Below are 22280 nucleotides of genomic sequence, written 5' to 3'. Positions count from 1 at the left end.
CACGCCAGTGCGCTTGAATCTGACAGCGTAAACACACGGCAGCGTTTTCCCTGCTGCGGTCTCTGAAGGCTGGTTTAACTCCCAGCCCTCTACATCTGCAAGTGTAGCCAAGCCCTAAGTCATTTTGTTGCTCCACTCAGAACTCCACCTACTCTGTTGCATTTTTCCAGCAATCAGGTGCTGAGGACTGTCTCACCAGAAACCCATAGAAACAGATGCTGCTTTGATAGTGAACCCTTCTGAGTGTGAATGAGTGCCTAGACTGAAATGCGGATGTTGTCAGGCGCCATCCTTAATGAGGTTTCTATAATCACCTCTCTCCCATTCCTGGTCTTCCTCTACTCTCCCTCATCACTTTTTTCTCCCTTCCCCCATCACACTCTTTTTCTCCCTCCAAGCCACAGCATGTAATTCACACCTGCTCAGGGCTGTCTCTCCTTCAGTGGATTCTACGCCTCTCACTCTTCTTCCCACTTCTTCCCACTTCCTCCTCTTCCATCCACCCTCTTCCTCTACATTCTGCCCTATAAGCCCTCCCAACTTGGAAACTTGTGAATTCACAAAAGCATTCATGACACTGTCCTGTTTCACGAACATCCTTGCAAATACAACTTCCCTCACATGAATGCTCCCAAAAAGGCAAAGAAAAGTGGGTTACAAATACCATCAAAGGAAATTCATTTCTTCTAATTCAAATATTTTTGCAGTATTCGTCCATCTCCAGTTAATAGACATAGCACCATCCTTAGCCAATCAAATCACTTCATTTTTCAAAAGCCATCACATAATTAAGCAATAAGGCCTGATAGGCTGCGAATTATGATGTAGTAATGTGTTCTCAGGTTTTGGCTTAACGCCTAGAAAAGCACCTACGTGCTACCTACACAATTTGAAATGAATTGCTATAGACTAATGCACTGGCTAGAATTCTTGCTGCAAATCTTAATGGTTTTGGTTTTATTTTTCTGATACTCAGCATGATTTTCTTCGGAGAACCACTCTTTTTAATTAGATACCATCCACCATTAATAATAGTTCGCTCAAAGAGTAGCACAAAATAATACATTAAAGAGATCTTCAGTGTGGGGTTTTTCTAACTCTCTTTTCAACCTAAAGACCAAAATTATATGAAATTGTATTACCTTGCTTGCGCTGAGTTTTCCTCCATTTCACAAGTCACCTTACTGGTTTCAGCGGAATGGTGGCCTGAGGAAGGTACTATGTAATGTGTGCAGAATCTACCTGAAGTCCTTATTCAGGGCCCAACCAGACCTCTATGATCCCTCTGAATGCAGATCTCCTTCCCACAGATTCCCTAACCTGTTGACTTTAGTGACCCGATTAGCCACCAAAACCATAGAGAGTACAACCCAGGTGCTTCAGAGCATAAACCACATCCATAGCTGTTACAGTCTTTCGCTTGGCATGTTCAGTGTAAGGGACAGCATTGCGGACCACATTCTCCAAGAACACCTTCAGCACTCCACGGGTCTCTTCGTAGATCAACCCCGAAATATGTTTCACCCCGCCGCATCGAGCCAAGCGACGAATAGTAGTACCTTGGATGTTATCCCAAAGCACTTTATGATGGCGCTTGGCACCTCCCTTCCCCAAGCCTTTACCACACTTACCGTGACCAGACATGGTGAAATCACACACACAACCGACCAATTCCCCTATACTATGTAGCAAGGAAGTTTATCCATCTCTACAGTAACATGCTCCTTTCCCTCAGACCTCATACTTTGTGCTGCATCAGGATTCAGCATGTTTAACTTAAAAACAAAACCTTGTAATTAACAAGCCATGTGCCTGTCATCACTCTGGTTACTCTAGCCCTGATCAGGCTTGGAACCTAAAAATGTGCCCGCCCTTAATAATGAGTAGCCCCACTTTTATGGGGCAATTCATTTATGTGCTTTAAGTTAAGTATGTGCTTAAGTAAGCTGTTGAATCCAGGTCTCTGTTTGTATTTCACATCCACTTCCCCACCCTTCATCTGTCTTTTAGATTGTAAGTGGTCCTGGGCAGGGACCGTCATCCTGTATGTTTGGAAAGCACTTTGCACATTTTGGGTGCTCACCATAATCTAAATCAGTGTTTCCCAAAGTTGGGACGCCCCTTGTTCAGGGAAAGCCCCTGGCCGGCTGGGCCAGTTTGTTTACCTGCTGTGTCCGCAGGTTCGGCCGATCTTGGGTCCTGCGGTTCGCCGCTGCAGGCCAATGGGACGTACTGGCTGCCGCTTCCTGCAGCCCCCATCAGCTGAACCTGCGGACGCGGCAGGTAAACAAACCGGCCCGGCCCACCAGGGGCTTTCCCTGAACAAGCAGCGGAACAAGTTTGGGAAATACTGATCTAAATCAATAGTGATATCCAAAAACCCCATGTTAAAAGAACATTAAGGTTGTAAAATCAAACACTCAAAAGTTAGGAAAAGCCAGAATTAAATTTGCTTGTGCAAACTTAATTCTGTTACATACATAGATACATAGATACTAAAGTCAGAAGGGACCATTATGATCATCTAGTCTGACCTCCTGCACAATGCAGGCCACAGAATCTCACCCACCCACTCGTGCGAAAAACCTCACCTATGTCAGAGCTATTGAAGTCCTCAAATCATGGTTTAAAGACTTCAAGGAGCAGAGAATCCTCCAGCAAGTGACCCGTGCCCTGTGCTACAGAGGAAGGCGAAAAACCTCCAGGGCCTCTTTCAATCTGCCCTGGAGGAAAATTCCTTCCGGACCCCAAATATGGCGATCAGCTAAACCCTGAGCATATGGGCAAGATTCACCAGCCAGATACTACAGGAAATTCTTTCCTGGGTAACTCAGATCCCACTCCATCTAACATCCCATCATAGTGTAGCCATGGTCTTAATATAGAGACTGAGGACTCTGCTACTACTTCCACATAAATGATACTAGCTCTTATCAGGAGCGTCGGAAATGCCCTGTGGGAGGGAGGGGGGCTACAGGCACCTGAACTGTGGCCCCCGCCCCCTGTGCCATGCCACCCCTTCTCCCCAAGGCTCCGCGCCCACAACGTCCCTTGTCCCCAAGCCCCTCACCTCCATAATGCCCCTTCCCCCAAGACCCTGCCCCTGCACTGTCTCTTCTCCCGCTGCCCCACTCCCTCACCACCTCTTCTCCCCCATGACCCTGCCCTCCCACTTGCTCCTGTCCACCATAGGTGCTAAAACTAAGGGTTCTGGGGGTGCGGCCGCACATCATGACTTGAAGTGGAGTCCATTATACACAACACAGGGTATACAGTTTGGTTCAATGGCTCTCAGCACCCCCACTATAAAAATTGTTCCAGCACCCCTGTTCTCCACCCCCTGCCCCAGTCGCTCGCCCTTATGGCCGGTAAAAAGTGGGAGGCCATAACCCTCCCACTTTTAAAAGGGGGGGGGGGGGGGACATGGCCCCTTGGCCCGCCCTGTTCTGGCACCCCTGGCTCTTATCTAGCACTTCTCAGAAATCTTTTGGGGTTTTAGAGTAGCAGCCGTGTTAGTCTGTATTCGCAAAAAGAAAAGGAGTACTTGTGGCACCTTAGAGACTAACCAATTTATTTGAGCATAAGCTGTAGCTCACAAAAGTTTATGCTCAAATAAATTGGTTAGTCTCTAAGGTGCCACTAGTACTCCTTTTCTTTTTGGGGTTTTGTAGTTGAATTGGTAGATGCTCATACTCTCACATCTGGGGTCCTGATTCAATCGTTCTGGATGAACCAAATGGGTGTTGATACATTTCCCTATGCGGACTGTAATCACAAGACCACAAACCTGCTTCCAGAGCCAGGAATAGAAACCAAGAATCCTGATGCCCAGCATTCTTCTGCTGTCATGCAAATAGTCTTGCAGCCCATTGGCAATGTGTGTGTTGTGTCTCCCTAATCCACAGAGAGCTAATCCACACAGGGTAGCAGAATGCTTTCACCTACCAGTTACTCCTATTGCTGAAGTGGAAAAGGTCTGTACTGAATATTGTAGATTCACACCCTACTGATGAACTGTTGTACGTGTAAAAACACGAAACACATAGGTATGAAAGTTACAGTAACAATCCTAGAGTAATTGTTGGAATTATTTTATATTGTTAAATATTGTATTTGGATGTTGTGCTGATATTTATTTTACTTTTGCATTTTTATCATTTGTACTGGGTTTCTGGGAGTGGTTTATGACAGTGGTTGGCTGCATCTGTACAGTATTTTCCATAGATTCTCACAGCATAACCTACAAAATTCAAAGGCCTCTAATAGAAAAAATATTTTATTATTTCTAGAGCGTGTATATCTACCCATCCTGGTTCTTATATTGCTCTCCATCACCATAGTTAAAAAAGATATAACATCTCTCTCTCTCTTCCATCTCTGCAGGGAGGAGTAAATGTTGGGTTGAATTAAGGTTTGTTTGTGTGCGTCCTTTTTTACACTAGAACAAGACTATCCAGCATTATAATTAATAACAAAATTTTGAAGAGGATGTAAACCTCAAGCTTCAGGATTTAAACCAACCTCTAATCATTAGAGACCAAGATGAAGCCTAATCTGGGGACAACAGATTATCTCACATTTGCCTACTGCAGGGTTCTTACATGTTCTTTTGAAGCGTCTGGCACGGGCCACTTTCAAAGACAGGATCCTGGCCTAGGTGGACCTTGGGTGCGATTCACCTTAGCAAGTTCCAAGTTCCTAGATTTAGAAGGTGCTCTAACCTATGTCTTGCATGCAAAAAAGGTGGGGGGGGTTTTAACATTCAGGTAGCTGTCTCAGTGTAAAATTGTAGTGGAAACAAGACACTGTAGTTTTTTTGTTTTTTTTTTGTCAATATAGCTAGTCAAAGACAACACTAAACCTGAGGTTTTCCTTGATTAGCTCCATGGATGTAATAACTAAAGTATCTTGATTCAGTTAGTCTCAATGTGAAAAACATACCTTTTTGCAGTAAAGACATAATCTTACTGTAGACATGGCTCTGGCAATCACCAGAGTGTTAACCACTGTGGCTTGGTCTTCACTAGGGAGAAAAAAGTCTTTTACTACATTTACTAACCCATGTTACACTCCTACTGAAGACAAGACAGGTGTAATTTTACTTCAGCTGGTTGATGAAATTCCTATATTAATTAATGTGGGTTAGTTCATATGAATTTGCTTAATACTGATGAAAAATATACCTTTTTCCCTAGGGAAGACACAGCCTGTGCTATCTAGACTCGCTCTGAACAGGGTTAGATGTAGATGGTTCAAATGTCAGCGCTAGACACAGTGGACTTCACGGAGAGGGGTGAGGAGTTGCAGCAATGGTGGGAAATAAGGCTAATATAGACAGCCCCTTGGTGCATGTGAGAGAGAAATACTTGGTATGCGAAAACCAGCTAGAAGAAATGAGTACTGTATTTAGTTCGGGATGCAGTGAGGTTTGTGGCCATTCTTATTATGGCCTTTTGTAGAAAATTAAGAGGGCAGGCCCTGTTATGAGGAGCTTGAAATCTACAAGAGGGCCATTCTGAGTTACTGCGCACATCTTAATGCACTAAAGTCCTTCAAAAGAGAGATTTATCTTCTCTCATAAAGCCAGGGTTTGCCGAGCAATGCTGCATATAGAGGTACCAATACTTCATGCTTTTATCACTTGTTTTTGGGGCTCTCCTCTCCTATTTTAATGAGGAGCCTTTGTACCAAGAGCTAGTGCTACTACTGCTTGCCTCCCATCCAGTTGTGCAAGTTTCAACCTGCAGTACAGCGTTGGCATCCCAAAACAAGCATCTTGCAACTGCTAAAAGCTCATTACAGGTTAGGGCAGGAACAGATCATAGAATCATAGAATATCAGGGTTGGAAGGGACCTCAGGAGGCCATCTAGTCCAATCCCCTGCTCAAAGCAGGACCAATCCCCAACTAAATCAGACGAATTGGTGTGATGTGTGCGAGCTGTAATAAATCGGTTTCAGAGTAGCAGCCGTGTTAGTCTGTATTCGCAAAAAGAAAAGGAGGACTTGTGGCACCTTAGAGACTAACCAATTTATTTGAGCATGAGCTTTCGTGAGCGACAGCTCACTTCATCGGATGCATCGGATGCATCCGATGAAGTGAGCTGTCGCTCACGAAAGCTTATGCTCAAATAAATTGGTTAGTCTCTAAGGTGCCACAAGTCCTCCTTTTCTTTTTGTAATAAATCGTGCAGTTGCCCAGAAAAGATGGTAACCATCAGGGCCGGCTCCAAGCACCAGCGAACCAAGTAGGTGCCTGGGGCAGCAAATGTAAAGGGGCAGCAGGAGGTCAATCCGCTCCGGGCGGCAATCCGCTCCGTCACAGCACGTTTCGCGCTCGGTGGCAATTCAGCGGTGGGGATGCGACTCTTCTTTGGTCGCCAGCAACAATTCGGCGGCTGCACCATCACTCCGCCTCTGTGTTTGGCGGAAAGATTTTTTAGGGGGCACTGCTAACACCTGAGGTGGAAGGGTTTTTTTTGTTTTGTTCTTTTTGCTACTTAAGGCAGCAAAAACGCAGGAGCCGGCCCTGGTAACCACTGCTCTAAGCATTATTCAGCTTTATCACAGTGCTGGTTATGTTGCAATCCTTTGAGTACTTCATCTCGCACCCTCCCAAGCACTGAGGGCATTTTTAATTATCTAAGGCTGGTCTACGCACATACTTTCCCTGAAATAACTAATTAATCCATGCCTTCTGTTATTTTGGTGCTAGTTTGGGTGTGGACACTTGTTTTGAAATAAAAGTGTCTGCACATAGACTTCCAATGCAAGTTTGTGCGTAAACCAGTCCTAAAACAAATCCATTCCTATACATCCAGAGGGTCATTACAATGGAAGCCAGAAGGATATCAGCTATACATTTTGGTTGGAGAAATATTTCTCCCATAGACAAATATAAGGGGAAATAAAGATCTTGTCCATTTAAGATCATTAGCTGAAATTGGGCAAATAAATTAGAGATTCACCTGGATGTGAGGGGGGGGGTGCAGGGGTGTTGGTGCTGCAAAGCTCCAGACCAAAAACTAATTTGTTTACTTATTTATCTTTATTTGGTCCCAGTTCTTGAAGTAATTGTATCTGGGGTCAGGAAAAGAACTTTCATGGCATCATGGATCAAGTGCTGAAATCTCTTACTGGATTGAGGTAAAGGGGACAGAAATGGCCCTGGGAGAATACACTCAATTAAATGGAGTACTTGTGGCACCTTAGAGTCTAACAAATTTATTTAAGCATAAGGTTTCGTGAGCTACAGCTCACTTCATCGGATGCATTCAGTGGAGCGAGCTGTAGCTCACAAAAGCTTATGCTCAAATAAATTGGTTAGTCTCTAAGGTGCCACAAGTACTCCTTTTCTTTTTGTGAATACAGACGAACATGAAACTTATCAATTAAATGGGGTTCCCCTGTCATCACAGATCTTTTTGACAGGTTTCAGAGTAACAGCCGTGTTAGTCTGTATTCGCAAAAAGAAAAGGAGTACTTGTGGCACCTTAGAGACTAACCAATTTATTTGAGCATGAGCTTTTGTGAGCTACAGCTCACTTGGCTGCCAGCCTTTGGGATAAGGTATGCAGAGGAGATATGTGAGTAGCAAGCAGAGATAGAGAAAGTACATGCACATTGGCTATTTTTAGGGGTCCATGGGGAACAGAATGTGACTTTAAGCAGCCCTGGAGTTGCTATTCCTTATACCGGAGGTGGGGCAGGCAGTCCCACAATTTGGGAAGTGTTTAAAATTGCCTTTGATCACTGACCCCACATCCTCCAGTCCCTTTCCCTTTCCAGTGCTGAGTTCAGAGCCATGTAACAGAATTGGGGGCAATACATTGTTTTCCAACTTTGCTCTTAAAATACTCTTACATTTACACAGCACCTTTTATCCTGTGCTCCTGTGCTTTACAATCATTAATTAAGCCTCAAGAAAACCTGGTATGGCAGGTGGGTAGTACTATCTCCATTTTACAGATGGGAAGACTAAGGCACAGAGCTGCTAGGTAATTTGCTCAAAATCACAGATCAAGATCAGCTCTTTTTCCTAACTCCCAATCATGTGGTCTTGTCACTAGATCATGTCCCTTTCAATTCCAAGGGATGTTTTCAAATGGGAAAAAACTTGTTTTGTAGCAAAGTGTTCTATGTTAAAAAGAAAGCATTTACTTTTGCTGCTATCAGCTCAATGAGGGCCCATCGTACTCCCGCTAGGGGAATTTTACACTTGACTTCCGTGAAGGAAGGATTAAGATCTCATGATACTACATTGTAAGGAAAGGAAAATACTGCAGTTTATCTCATTAAAATAAATACTGTGAAATTAATGTAAACTACTGTATTCTTGCAATAAATGGCTTGATAGATTGATTAAATGTCTCAACTTCACTTCAGCTATTAATCAGTTACAGCAGCTGTTTATTGCTTTGTGTACTTCAAAAGAACAGAGATTATCCCTTAATTATCTCATTGCAATTCATTCATTGTTTCCTAAATAGTGCCATTACAATGGCAGATTATAGTAGTGAAAGAGTGTCAATATAAAGTTACAGAGTCCTTATTTTATGATGCTTCCATGGTGTAAATGTGATGTAGCTGAGATGCAATTGTAATTTCAATGCAACTGCTTGAAAACCCCATTCTGATACTTTACAAGAGATTATGTTGAGAAAACATCTTAATGCAAGTCTACTAGGGCCCTGTTCTCACCAAAGCAAAACAGAGTATAATTCTCCTTTGAAATATATGTACATACAAGAAACAGGACATGTTAAACCTGGAGGTATTTGATCACTTCCCACTTTACTGAGTGGATGTGAGTTCCAAACATTCTGTACCTTTGAGCATGTCTATACTACAATCTTAAATCACTCTATGTTAGGTCAATTTACAGCCAACACAGTAATTACTCCAGTGGCTGATGGCCACACTACCCTCGATGGTGTGCGTCCTCACCAGGAGCACTTCCACGGACTGAAGAGGGGCAGTGGAGAGGGGACAGGGTGAGAGCCAGGGCTCCCAGGTCTGCACAGCTCCCTGCCGGGAGCCCAGCTGCCCCCAGGGCTTCTCACCTCCCTGCTCCCAGCCGGAAGCAGTGGGGCAGCCTCCCAGGGCTTCTTTCCTCTAGCGGGGAGATCTGCAATCGGAGTCCAGTCGGCTGCCCTTCTCCCAGTGGGGAGTAGGGAGCTGGGACCCCAGGGCTCCTTGTGTGGAGCGGGGAGCCCAGGCATCAGCCCAAGCCGGGAGCCTGAGTGGCAGCCTGGCTTGTAGCAGAGACCCAACAGCATCCTAGCTGGAGAGCCAGGAGCCAGCTTTTTTGCCAATGTCAGGGCTCTGACAAGACAGCCAACAGCCCAGGTAAGGAATGCAGTGTCTACACAGACACTGCGTCACCACCAACATAAGCCCTATGCCTCTTGTGGAGGTGCAGTTATTATAAGGCGTAGCAGGGCACTTACATTAGCGGGAGCAAGGCGGTAGCGTACAAACTGACATAGTTAGATTGACATAAATTGCCTTATGTTGACCTAACTGTAGTGTAGACCAAGCCTTTGACTACACTGTCTCAGGCCATGTCTATACATACAGTGCTGCAGCTGCTCCAATACAGCTGAGCCACCGCATCACATCTGCTGAAGACGCTCTGTTCGGAGGGAAGACACCTCTCCTGTTGGCATAAAGAAACTACTGCCTTTGGGATGCCTCCTCCCCTTTGTAGCACACCCCACTGGCTAGCCCCACTATCAATGTGTATTAGCGCTCCCCAGCCCTTATCGCACAACCCTTCCTACTTCTATGTGTTAGCCCGCCCCCCACCTTGTGGGATGGCCCTCCCCTCCTCCATGTCAGTTCCACCTCCTACAGAACAAGGACTCCCACTTTTGAAGGTTACCCCCCCCCCCCTTTGTGTGAGAGGGTTGGTCCCACCCCTATGAAATGGCACAGCCCATTTTTGGAGTTGACCCGCTCCCTTGTGGGCTAGCCCCTCCCCCTCAGGTGTTAGCCGTGCCCCCTAACAAATGACCCCCCCCCCCCCGGCTTTTGAAGTTGACTGCTCCCTTGTGGCTAGTTCCTCCTCTTGTGCCTCCGCCCCCCCAGGAATAACCACTCCCACTTTTGAAGTTGACCCTGCCCCTTGTGGGATAGCCCCACCCTCGTGTGTTAGCCCCGCCCCTAAGGAATAGTCACACCTACTTTTGAAGTTGACCCACTCAGTGTGGGACAGCTTCAGGCCCCCAGGTGTGTTACCCTGCCTCCTAAGGAATAACCACGCCCACTTTTAAAGTTGATCCCGCCCATCGCGTGATACCCCCTCTCCCTGGCGTGTTAGCCCCGCCCCTAATGAATAACCGCGCCCAGTTGTGGACGTCACATGCCGCTCAACCACACCTCCTGGGCCAGCCCCGCCCCAAATGAATAACCGCGCCCGGTTCTGGACGTCACGTGCCGCTCAACCACACCTCCTGGGCCAGCCCCGCCCCTCGGAGTTGGTCCCGCCCCCTAAGCGGGCGGAGCGGGGCGTTTCCCGCCTGGCGGCGGAGGCCACGCCCCGTTGTTTACCGCTCGCTCGGCCGGCAGGCTGCTGCCACCGCCTCCATCTCCATGTTGGAGCGTCCCGCTGTTCGCGGCGCGGCGGGGAAGCAGGGGGCGGGGGAGGCGCCTGTGGCCTGGCTGTGAGGGGAGGGAGGCGGGGCGCGCACTGACAGGCTCTGAGCGCGGCGGCGGCGGGGGGGCGGCTGGCAGTGGCGCAGCGCGGAGACCCGGACTGGAGCCCGGCCCGGCCCCCGCAACCCCGGTTCTTCCTCCTCCTCCTCCTCCTCCCAGGGCGGCGGTGGCTCCTGCCCCTGGAGCTGGTGTCTCGGCGGAGCCCGCAACGCTGCCGCGGGCGGCGGGCGGGGGCCTGGGCTGGGGGAGCGCTCCGGGGGCGGGTTCTGGATCCGGGCGTTGTGGGGGGGCATGTAGCGATTGCGTGTCGGGGGGTCTTACAGGCTTCTTCGGGAGGGTGGGCTCGGGGGTGAGGGAGGGGAGAGGGTTTTGGGGGCTGGGTAGGATCAGACCGTTTTGGGGGACTGGGTTGATTTGGGGGTGATACAGGTGAGGAGGAGGGGGGTCCGTTTGTTGTTGGGGGCTGGGTTGATTTGGGGGTGATACAGGTGAGGAGGAGGGGGGTCCGTTTGTTGTTGGGGGCTGGGTTGATTTGGGGGTGATACAGGTGAGGAGGAGGGGGGGATCCGTTTGTTGTTGGGGGCTGGGTTGATTTGGGGGTGATACAGGTGAGGAGGAGGGGGGGTCCGTTTGTTGTTGGGGGCTGGGTTGATTTGGGGGTGATACAGGTGAGGAGGAGGGGGGGATCCGTTTGTTGTTGGGGGCTGGGTTGATTTGGGGGTGATACAGGTGAGGAGGAGGGGGGGATCCGTTTGTTGTTGGGGGCTGGGTTGATTTGGGGGTGATACAGGTGAGGAGGAGGGGGGATCCGTTTGTTGTTGGGGGGCTGGGTTGATTTGGGGGCGATCGAAGCTGCGGGGGAGAGTTATTGAGGGGGTCGATAGGCTCAGATAGTCATTGGGGGCTGGGCTGATTTCGGGGTGATACAGGCTAGGGCGGGCTGGTACATATTTCGGGGTGGTACAGGGTCAGGAAAGAGGTTTCCTAGGCAGCGTGTTTTTTGGGGTGATATATTTTGGACGTTCTAGGGGTGGTGATTCGGCGGGGGAGTGCTACGGGATTTTTGTTCGTGTTTTTGTTTTGGTGGGGTGATAGTTCCCTCCTTCCCCTCCTCCCCCCCCCATACTGGGAATTACTAGAGGAGGAGGAGGTGGCACTATAGGAGGGGTCCCCTGTGCGCGCGTTTTTGGGGTGTGTGTGTGGTTTTTCTGGCTGGTTTCGTTCCTGAAGGAGTTTTTAGAGAGAAATCTGCCTATTGATCCCTAAAAACAAACGCACACAAACCTGCCCCTGGGAGGGAAATAGCCAGGTGAAATCGCACTCTGTTTCCATGGACAACCCGTCCATTATCACCCAGGTGACTAACCCCAAAGAGGAGGAAATACTGTCCTGCACTCAGGATAAAGGTAAGCGTTCCTTTCAGATTATACTAAAGTGATGGGCACTCTAAAGATGCATGCAATAATAATATACACTCCAGACACAGACCTCTGTCTGACTTGTTAGAAAATTTTGAAATCTCATTCTGGGGCAGAGAGACGTTTTAGGGTGAAAGAGGGTTGTGATTCTCCGAACCCTAATTTAAAACAGAAAATTTATCTTCAGATCTTGTTGAAGGATTCTGCCTTGACCTTGCAAAAGAAACAGAGGCTACTTAGCATCTGAAAGTCGGCAGGCAAAACTGATCTGTAAATATACAATCATTAGGCTACTTACAGCATCATGTAAAGATTATATTGTGCCCTGACCCAAAATAGGGTTGACAAAAGCCTGCCCTCGGGAGCCTCCATTGCTCAAAAGTTAAAACATTGAAAGTTACCCTTACCCTTGTGCCCTTCTGGGATGTTGTAGGGGTGTTGAATTGTGGGTGACAAGGTGTCTGTTGTGATAGAGGTAGGCACTACAGGGTGAATAAAAGACCATCTTTAACAGAGTCCAGGGTCACTGGAATTTTTTTGAGAGCATTACAGATCTTGAAAGTTATTGCGTGCATAAATGTGGGGGGCGTTTTTTGGTAGAATAGGTGAAAACAAGGCAAAAGGGACAGAAATATGCATATATGAAAGTAACATCTGTTAATAGATTAGCACTATTCTTTTTTATTAAATAACTCAGTATTCTCATTTCCCTGTGATCAATATGCATCGTTTTCCGGTGTGCTGCAGCACTCTTCCTTTTTTTGCTAAGTGTGAAGGTTCTTGTAATGGTAAGGAATTCTGACTAGTTAGAGGGCTTGGTCCCTGTTTCATTATAACAGTGTTTTAGAGCAAAACACTCCACACCCAACCACTGATTGTCATCCCATACCAGGAAGGCTATTTGTAAGAAAGTACAGTGATATATAAGAAATTAATCCAGGCCATTAGAGGTGGTTGTTATAAAGGAGCATTTTCTCCTTTGGAATATGAATACTACAATCACTCTTCTCTTATCCAACCAATTGTGAAATGACACATTTAGTATGAGGTCTTGTGTATATAGACTTCTAATATTTCCCACTGGTGGTAGCAGTGATTGGTTTGGGGTGTGCTACTGTATACAAGGCACTTGTCATTGACGTTTTATACAGGGGGTCTCAGACATCTTTGGAGTAGGGTTAGGTGATAACAGTAGTTAAAACATCAGTGACACCCAGAGGCCTGTTTATATTGAAGCTCCCATTATTGCTGTTATTACTGGTGAAGGTGTACTGGTGTTATCAGCAGTGAGAATTTTAGAGTAGACAAAATAGTCAAGGCACATCTGATAGAGTACAGCTTGTAGTAAATATATGCATTTGCAGTAAACATAAATGTCTTCAAAGTCATTATTCTGTGTTGATTATATATTTGTGGTATGTATTTGCATGTTGTATATTCATATTATTACCCATTCTAGTCTAAAAGTAAAAATAATGGAAAATTAGCCAGTGTTCACCTGCATAGTAGTTGGTTTTTTAAACCTTGGAATTTTTACAGCTTTCGAAAAATAAAACCCAGAATTAACTAACTTGCAATATAGGTTATTGGTCTTTAAAACTTCATTTTTAATGGATTTTTGTTAGGTAAGCATGTAGAGAAACGTTTTAAATAAGTGAATTTTAGACTGAATTTGTTTCAAAATTGGTAACAAAATAATATATGCTCTGAGGTTTTGTCAGGTGTCATTCCTATGCAAATTGTTAAGGTAAAGAGTTATAAATTGCCAGTCTGCTGGGTTTTGTAATGAAAACACTGACCATCCTTAAAATCTAGGTATGGTTAGAGGATTTTCTATTTTTCAGGGTTTGTATGTTGTCTTAAGTTTATTTGCATACCTCACTTTAGTGACTTCAGGTTATGGTAAGGCTTTTTTGTAACTTGCGGATTCCTTAGAGTTCAAGCAAAGCTTTAAGATGGTGTATGCTAAAGCAGAGCCTAAACCTTAACGTGCAGTATACATGTGGCTGTGGGGAACTCGAACTTCTGGTGGGAGGCAACCCGGCTGTATAAATCAGGGCGTCAAGATTAATCTTCAGTAACTTGTTTGTGTTAAATTGACGTGTATACAGTGGTTCTCTAACATGCATGTTTTTAATGTATGCTGATTTATCTCTTTAAGCAATCAGTTTCAGATTTTGTTTTTAGTACATAATGTTTTCTGAAATTGTTCTGTAATTATCAAAGCACTGTTTCTATTGCTTCAGTTTAGTCTGTCCACTTCCTGTATGATTTTAGGATTTGGCGGTGAAAATGTGCTTTAGGATATAACTTGTCGTATAGGGTTTTCAGAAATAATTTTTTAGCTATTTAGTACACAGTATATATGCTCAAACTCTGAAAATGTTTAATATTTATATATTTTACCACCGCAATGTGCCATGATGTAGGCTAGCAAAATAAAGACCTACTTAATAGGCACTGGGGGCAGTTGTCTTCAAGTAAACATTAAAAAAGTCAAAATATTTTCTTGTTAGTCCAAAAAAATCCTTAAAAAATTAGATTCTATGGTCACGGAACTTCCCATTAAAGTTTTTTAACGATCAGTATTACAGTGGCACAGTTAACAAATATTTAATTCTAATAATTGGATCAAAGCCATGAAAAAAGTTGACATTTTTATATGAATTATTCAATGACTGACTGCCACATGATGGTGCACTACATTTAGTTCTGCCAGTCAAAATGAAGGCCAGCTACTGAAAGTTGTAACAACTACATTTTTCATGATTTCATTTAATATTTGTCCTGAAATAGTTTCTTTTCTATAAGTTGTTACACTTTCAGCTAATATTGGTATTTGCTGATGTAACTGTAAAACAATCAGTGCTTGGAAATATAAATCTCTTGTGCAAATTTAGAAGATTGGATGGCTATTTAAAAATATTTTCAAGCAGAAAGCTAACAAATGCTTTTAATTCTTTGATAGACTTTCAGTAAGCTAAAGTGTTCCCCTTTGCTGAAATCTCTGGAGCTTGTCATTTCTGCCTTTTATAAACACAAAACAGCAACAAAAGCTGTAGCTAGCAATTAAAATGGAAATACTTGTAAGAATGAGAGAGGTAAAATTTCTTGGTGTGGGTGACGGAAAGATGGACAAATTTTATCTTAGTTTTTATTCAAAATTTAGATCTTCATGGTACAGATGAAAGTAGACACATTTATTTTAACTGAATTATTTATATTTATGTACTGATCAGTTACTTCTTGATATACTAGGTAAATGCTTCATGTCTTGAAAAGAGAGCAGTGATGATAGATTTTAGCATTGAATATTGTGTAGGCAGACAAGCTAATTTATATTTTAATCTTCATCAGTGCAGAGGTATTAGGCTGCTTAAATAGTCATAAATTAACTTGTATGTAGCAGTGGCATGAAATTCTAGTCCAGTTAGTAAGTACATTGCTCTCCAGATTCTCTTTGATGTTTGTAAAAAGAAAAGGAGTACGTGTGGCACTTTAGAGACTAACAAATTTATTAGAGCATAAGCTTTTGTGAGCTACAGCCTGATGAAGTGAGCTGTAGCTCACGAAAGCTTATGCTCTAATAAATTTGTTAGTCTCTAAAGTGCCACAAGTACTCCCTTTCTTTTTATGGATACAGACTAACATGGCTGCTACTCTGAAATCTTTGATGTTTGGCTGCTTTTCTCAGTTCAGACACATCTTTCCTAACTTGTTCTAAAATTTGACCGTGAGCAAAGCTCCCATTCAGTAATTTGGAATTCCTGCATGTTGTCTTCATGAATGTCTTCTATTGTATGTGTAAAAGCAGTTATTTTGGGGGAAAATTTCAGGCCTGGAACATAAAACCAGTAACCGTATTTTGAATAAAGTATGACCTTTAGTACTTTATGAAAATACAAAAGTCTTGAGGAGCTTCATTTCCCTCCTTTTTTACAAAGAGTGTTCATTGTCATTTGAGGCAATATGTTTGCAGTACCATTATAGCTGTGTTTGGCCCAGGATATATGAGAGAGACAAGGTAGGTGAGGTAATATATATTTTTTGGGCCAACTTCTGTTGGTGGAAGATACAAGCTTTTGAGCTACACAGAGTGCTTCTTCAGGTCTTTTTTTAATTTGAAGTAATAAGCATTTCAAAAGATCTTCACCTAAAAGCACACATATGGAGTAGAACTGAAGTACAGTGTTCTTGAATTTTAATGTTAACGTGATTTAATCACAACTTAAGTGTCTAATATTTGGAATATTTCATTTCCTCTTTATCATTGTGATTTCAATAGGATTTTTAGTGCTTCATGAACATTTCAGCACACACTAATATTTTAAAATAAAGTATCGATGTAACAATTTTTTTTATATTCACCAAAACACAATAAGTAACATGAAGTAGAAAGTAACATTAAGAAGAAAATGTAGAAGTCACCTCTAGCTCTGCATTGGAATGTGGTTCATTACAGAGGGTAAATTCTAAAACGTTAACTAGTGACGTAATTGTTATATGAAACCAGAGCAACCATACAGTAAGTTTTGCGTTCTAGGTACACTGTAATAACCCATGGTAACCTAAGATTTGGTTTAAAGTTGCAGTTAAAACTCAACAAACTGGGATGTGTTTTTTTGTTGGGTTTTTTTGGTGATCTGAATGATAGTTTATACAAATATCTGGTATTCAAACCATATCTGAGGGCTCTGAAGCTGCCATTTTATTTAATGGTGGTCTCTTTGAATTCAGACTTGTCTTAATGTGGTGATTTAATGTAAGCTTTCAGAAATTAACGTGCCTTAAACAGCAAGTTTGGACTACATTTTGTCAATCTGGCATTCAAAAATGCAGATTGAAACACATTTCTAATGAGTCAGTAAAACACAGTGTGATCTGTCATGCACTATATTTTAGCCTTCTGAATTTAATCTGTGCTGAGATTCACACTAATAAACATCATAAATGTTTCCAAGTAATTTGTGTGTGCATGGAAATTGCTCATCACGTTAGTGCTAACACTAATCTGAACTATAAAAATAGTATATGAAATATGAAGCCCTAAATTCTCATTGAGGAGTGTGTGATTTGTTTGGTTTATGGATGGGGCGAAAGTTCACTGGAAAAAATCACTTGAGTCTGCTCAGTAGGTATCTTTTTAAGTGAAACCTGATGAAGCTGTTCCCATTTAATGACATTATTGTATACTTTCTCCTTACCTGGCAAAAGCTGACCAGAAGGCTCAGTCAAGTGGGAAAAAGAAAGCCCTTTTTGCTGCTTTGTCCCTGCAAATTTAAAAGACTGGATGGCTATTTACAAATATTTTTAAGCAGAAAGCTAGCAAATGCTTTTAACTCTTTGATAGACTTTCAGTAAGCTAAAGTGTTCCCCTTTGCTGAAATCTCTGGAGCTTGTCATTTCTGCCTTTTATAAAGGCAAAACAGCAACAAAAGCTGTTTGCCATGTTAATTGTGTAGGTTTCAGTTTCTTATACATTTCTTGATGACATAAGATTTTTATCTGTGCAGTTTTAATATTGCATGGCAATAGTTTTTGCAAGTACTAAAATCTGTTTGTTACAGGACAAATCAAAATATTTTCAGATCAGAATGACTGCTAAATAAACTGTGGCTTTCAGTACTAGTTAGTATAGAGTAATGTAATATTAATGTTTACAGTGAAATTTCCAGCTTCACTCAGATGGGGAGGAAAAACCACATTAGTGATGTCAGGACTAGTCTATGTTCTTAGGCCTTATTCAAAATTTTATCAAAGTAGCTTTTACATGAATGCAGTAGTGTCTAGTATTTTACCACAGTTCATACTACTGCAGTGTTGTTTTTTTTTTAGGGTTCTTGAGCGTAATAGATTGACAGCACTGGAAACTGATGTCTTTTATCGACAGAACAGATGCAGTAAAATGCATCTTTAAGTATACCACATGATAAAATGCTTTACACAGCGGGTGAATCAAAAGTCAGATAATTATTTTAAAACAAGACCGTTTCCTCAGTTTTTAAAAAACAAACAAGCCTGAAGAGCCACCGCCTCTTTCCTAACAATTACAAAGTCTTTATAAGTAGATTTGAAGGCCAGAAATAGTCATCTAGTCTACTTTCTGCATAACACAGGGATGACCCACCCTCAGGTGAAAAATGTCCAATGTGCCAAAATTTACTGAATGTATAATTTTTTAAAGGGTAAACTGAAACTTCTGGAAGAGGTATGTAGGAGATGAAGTAGCAGCTAATGTGGCATACAAAAGATACATTATGTATATTCCATATTCTTTCATCTTAGAGGTCTTGTCCACCCACTGACCAGACCATTTTTTTATGCCTGTGAGATCTGACATGGTTCCAGCTCATGGCAGTATTGGTGATGCTGATTGCTTGAGTTCCCAAGGCTTCAGTGAGCATTAGGAGCAGGAATGAAACTCTGTATCATACATAATACTACAGAGCCCTACAGAGGCATACCTGGAAAAACAATATAGATACAGATATATTAAAAAATGTTCAAAACAAAACTTTAGTAATATGCAGCTGTAAGCCAGAAAGTTGAGCCCACATAGTTGCATGGTAAAACTGAATATGTTTTGGATCACTTTCATGGTGGTCCAGTAGCTTATTAATAGCACCTGTGAAACTGGTTGGTCTTGTCAGTTTCATTCTTCTGCTGCTCCTTCAGAGGCTCTTCCACTTTCTGGGCAGAGTGACTCAACAGTGGAGGATTGTCTCCCTTTCTCCCCCGTGTTCCTTCAGAGTTCCCAGAAGCAGCGCAATGAAACTTGATAGCAATCTTTCAGTTTTATGACTGCTGTTCCTAGCTATTAATCAGCAGCAAAACTGTAAATAGTGTTTTTGTTATGATGGTGCTAGGCAAAGCCATGGACTCCACCCTCACTTTCAACAACCAGAAGAGGGGAGCTGTGCAACAGTGGGAAGGAAGGAGAGAGTTTTGTCAAGGGCATAGGAGTAAATCCCTAATCTTACTGAAAGTGCCATAGTGCCATAGCGTGCTGAGAAGATGGATCTCAGTTTAAGATCTCATAGTTGTTAGTGGCATGACTCTGCCACATCATTTGTCATAGTAAAAGAACCAGGATAGACAAATATGACTTCTGTTAAAGTAAATTGTGAAGAATTTTCACATGCATGAGTCCATGGAATGCAATAAGTGCACATAGGGTTTGTGGACACGCAGAGCAGACTTGTCTTTGCATATCGGAGTATATGCACACTACAATGGGTATGCAGAAATGCACATGCATGAGTATTTGGGATCCTGTTTTTCTAACCTGTTGGAATAGTAAATGTAGTGGATAAAGGAATAGTGAAGGACATAGTTTGTTTTTGAAAAACACTTTTTGAGGATGAATGATAAGGACCATCATTAAAACAGTCCACGAGATAGAAAATGGTTATGGCCAATTTTTCTAGTGGAGAGAAGTTAATAGTATGGTGTCCCAAGTATTAGTACTGTGTCCAGTGATGGTCAGAATGGGCTTGGCCCTGGAAGGTACTGAGCATTTTAATTCCTGATCCTGCAGGATGCTTTGCTGGATCATGCCAACCACTTGGAGGGATGGGTGAATGGTGAGGTAGCAAAACTTGTTAAGAGCACAGCTACCTAAATTAAAGGGAAAGGAGGTATGAGAGACATTTCATGGAAACAGCCAACAAAACTGAGGAATTGGTAGAGGGTATGTAACAATGGTAGATAATTCAATGTACATAATTGTACTGTATTGCATATTGGAAGGAACAGTTAAACTCACTCATTACACACCAGTGGTTTCTCGATTAGTGAGGCATCTTTGTGGACTGCTCAGTGAAGATATCTTCATAAGGTATAGCAGCAATCCAAAAAGCAGATAATACGTTGGATTAAATTAGGAAGTGAATAATGCAGAAAATAAGGTAATACTATCGTAAAATCCAATGATGAGTCCACTTCTCAAACAATGTGGGAAGTTTTGGTCCTTTCATCTTAAGAAAGACAAGACGTAATGGAAACAGAAGAGGTTTTAAAAACAACAAAATGATTAAAAGCCTAGAAAGAATTCTATTTGAGATTAAAAACTACGAAAGGAAAGGAGAAAAATAAGACGAGATATAGACGCACAAAATAACAATTGGTATAGAAGAGGCCAAGAAAGGCCTCTTGTTAGTTTTTCTCATAATACAACAAGACATTTAGAATTAAAAGGCAACATGTTTGGAATAGGTAAAAGAAAGTATAGTTTTATGCAGCATACAATTAACCTGTGTAAATCAGTGCCAGAGGATAACATTGCAAAAAATCGATAGGTATTGTTAAAAAGAATTGATGTTTATGCATATCTGCAGTTACACTAACTAGGATGAAATGACCAGGTTATATTAATCATATTTCAAGGAATAAATCAATGATCATCTGGAGTCAGGCAAAATATCTCCCTTTGGTAAAGTGCACAGTTGGGTGCATTATATCTTCTCCTGAAGCCTCTGCAGTGGCCTGCAGTTTTATCAGAAAAATTGGTTGTTGGATCCATTGTAATATTGGTGTTCCTAGAAGTTCAGTCTATATGTTAAGTCAGTTATAGGCCTCTGCTGAAACTGCTAGCCAGGTATGCTGTTTGTGCGGATTGTTTTTGTGACGTGGACACTGGTTTTCTGAGAACTGAACCCCAGGCTATTTGATGGAAGCTATTAATAGTCAGTAGCTGAAAATGACTGTTCATTTTTGACATGGGGTAAGGAATGAAAACTTTCATTTCCAGTTACCGATCTCCTATGCCATTCATTTCACTCATGCTAGTTAAACTTGTTAACCTATGTTGTAAAGCCCAAGAAGGGGCTTTATAACATTTTACACAGAATCATTTTTTAGTTAGGATGTAAACAGCTTCCCAACATAGGGCTGAATGTTTTTAGTTTCCATTTAAACTCAGATTTAACCTGAGTGCAAGGTTGTGGGAATCCTGCATTTTCTCAGCACTTCCCAATTTCCTCCATTTTTTGAAGGTACTCTAATTTTGCATTGAATTTCAGAATGGCTGGGGAGCCTGTATAGAGGGATTTCATAAAGAGGGTGGGGGAGAGAGAGAAACATAGGAAGAGAATGACTTGCTTAATTGCAGGATGGAGATTATACTTGTGTGTTTTTGTTTCCAGTTAATGGTGGTAACTAAATTGATAGTTAAATGCAACCCTGAAATTCTAAAGCCTTGTCTTTGACTGTGAAAGTGCGACAAAAATTTGAACACCTAAGTTGGCCTGTATTTAAGACAGCTTCTTTTAAAAGGACAGTAGTAATTTAAGATTTCCTACTGTTAAAAATAATTCATCAGATTACTAAAAGTGACAGATTATAGAAAATGTTGTTTTTCTGTATTTTTTCAGGTTTTTTTGTGTGCATTAGACTCACTTAGGTCTGGTATACATTTAAAAATTTTGCTGGCATAGCTGTGTTGGTTAAGAGTATGAAAACATCACACCTGTAACCAACATAGCTATTCCAGCAAAAGCCCCAATTGTATATGCAATTAAGGACTTTGTTGTAAGGGGAACTTGCATAACTTACACCAGCAAAGAACTCTTTTGCTGGTATAAGCTGTGTTCCCATTAGAAGGGTGTACCAGTATAGTATTACCAGCAAACCCTTCATAGGGTAGACAAGGCTTTAGTGTCTAGTGGTTTTCATGATTTCCCTTGAATCACTATTCAGTTTTCCTCTTTTGCTTGTGTGTGTCTTTCATATGGCAACAGGATAGAGAATAAGCATTAAAACAAAATAGGAAATTGTGATCGTAAAACTGCAAAAATCAACAGGGCAGGAGTAATTGTACCTAAAAAAAACCACTTCTAACTCCCTTTAAAAAAAAAAAAAAAAAAAAAAAAGCTTGACTGTGTCACTTTGAGCATAATCCTGGTGGGTATGTGGTCAGATGCACTTGCCTATTGGGAGCTTCACCTCCTAAAGAAGAGTCACATTAAGCAGTAAAGTACTATCCACAGTATATTGAAACTGTATGATCAGAAAAGGAAAATTCAGTAGTTAAAAAATAAAAACCTACCCACTGCCACCCTCGATAATACATAGTACTTTTTTTCACTAGTCCCCAAGAACCTAATGCCATTGAAACCAGTGGCAAGAGATTGTGGTTAATAATTCCAAGATACAAGCAAACAGGATGAGAAGAGACTAACAGGAAGCTCTCCTTTAGCATTTCCATTCCA

At 42.4% G+C, this 22280-nt stretch overlaps 2 protein-coding genes across 6 annotated transcripts in view; one reads left to right on the top strand and one right to left on the bottom strand.

Annotated features, from left to right (window-relative positions):
- Nucleotides 1-1341: 1341 nt before the first annotated feature.
- Nucleotides 1342-1644, bottom strand: LOC140906085 (histone H4-like). Its single transcript, XM_073329594.1, has one exon. It carries the CDS (start codon nt 1642-1644, stop codon nt 1342-1344), a length of 303 nt encoding a protein of 100 aa, XP_073185695.1.
- A 9873-nt stretch (nt 1645-11517) lies between these two features.
- Nucleotides 11518-22280, top strand: part of CTDSPL (CTD small phosphatase like) — a 120654-nt gene continuing 109891 nt past the window's right edge. For 3 of the 5 annotated variants that reach the window (XR_012157652.1, XM_073334731.1, XM_073334730.1), the window contains exon 1: nt 11518-12060. Coding sequence is in view for 4 of the 5 variants with exons in the window: in XM_073334731.1 (XP_073190832.1) it covers nt 11985-12060 (76 nt within the window). In the remaining variant the exon portion in view is untranslated. The remainder of the gene's footprint in view (nt 12061-22280) is intronic. The other 2 variants (XM_073334733.1, XM_073334732.1) reach the window with 2 other exon arrangements.

The sequence above is a fragment of the Lepidochelys kempii genome, chromosome 2, assembly GCF_965140265.1.
Source record: "Lepidochelys kempii isolate rLepKem1 chromosome 2, rLepKem1.hap2, whole genome shotgun sequence".
NCBI classification, from domain to species: domain Eukaryota; kingdom Metazoa; phylum Chordata; order Testudines; family Cheloniidae; genus Lepidochelys; species Lepidochelys kempii.
Note: the sequence above shows the minus strand (reverse complement) of the source record. Positions and strands in the feature narration are given on the sequence as shown.

Excerpts from the sequence above, each read along its gene's own strand:
- LOC140906085 (XM_073329594.1), bottom strand. The coding sequence starts at position 1,644 with ATGTCTGGTCACGGTAAGTGTGGTAAAGGCTTGGGGAAGGGAGGTGCC.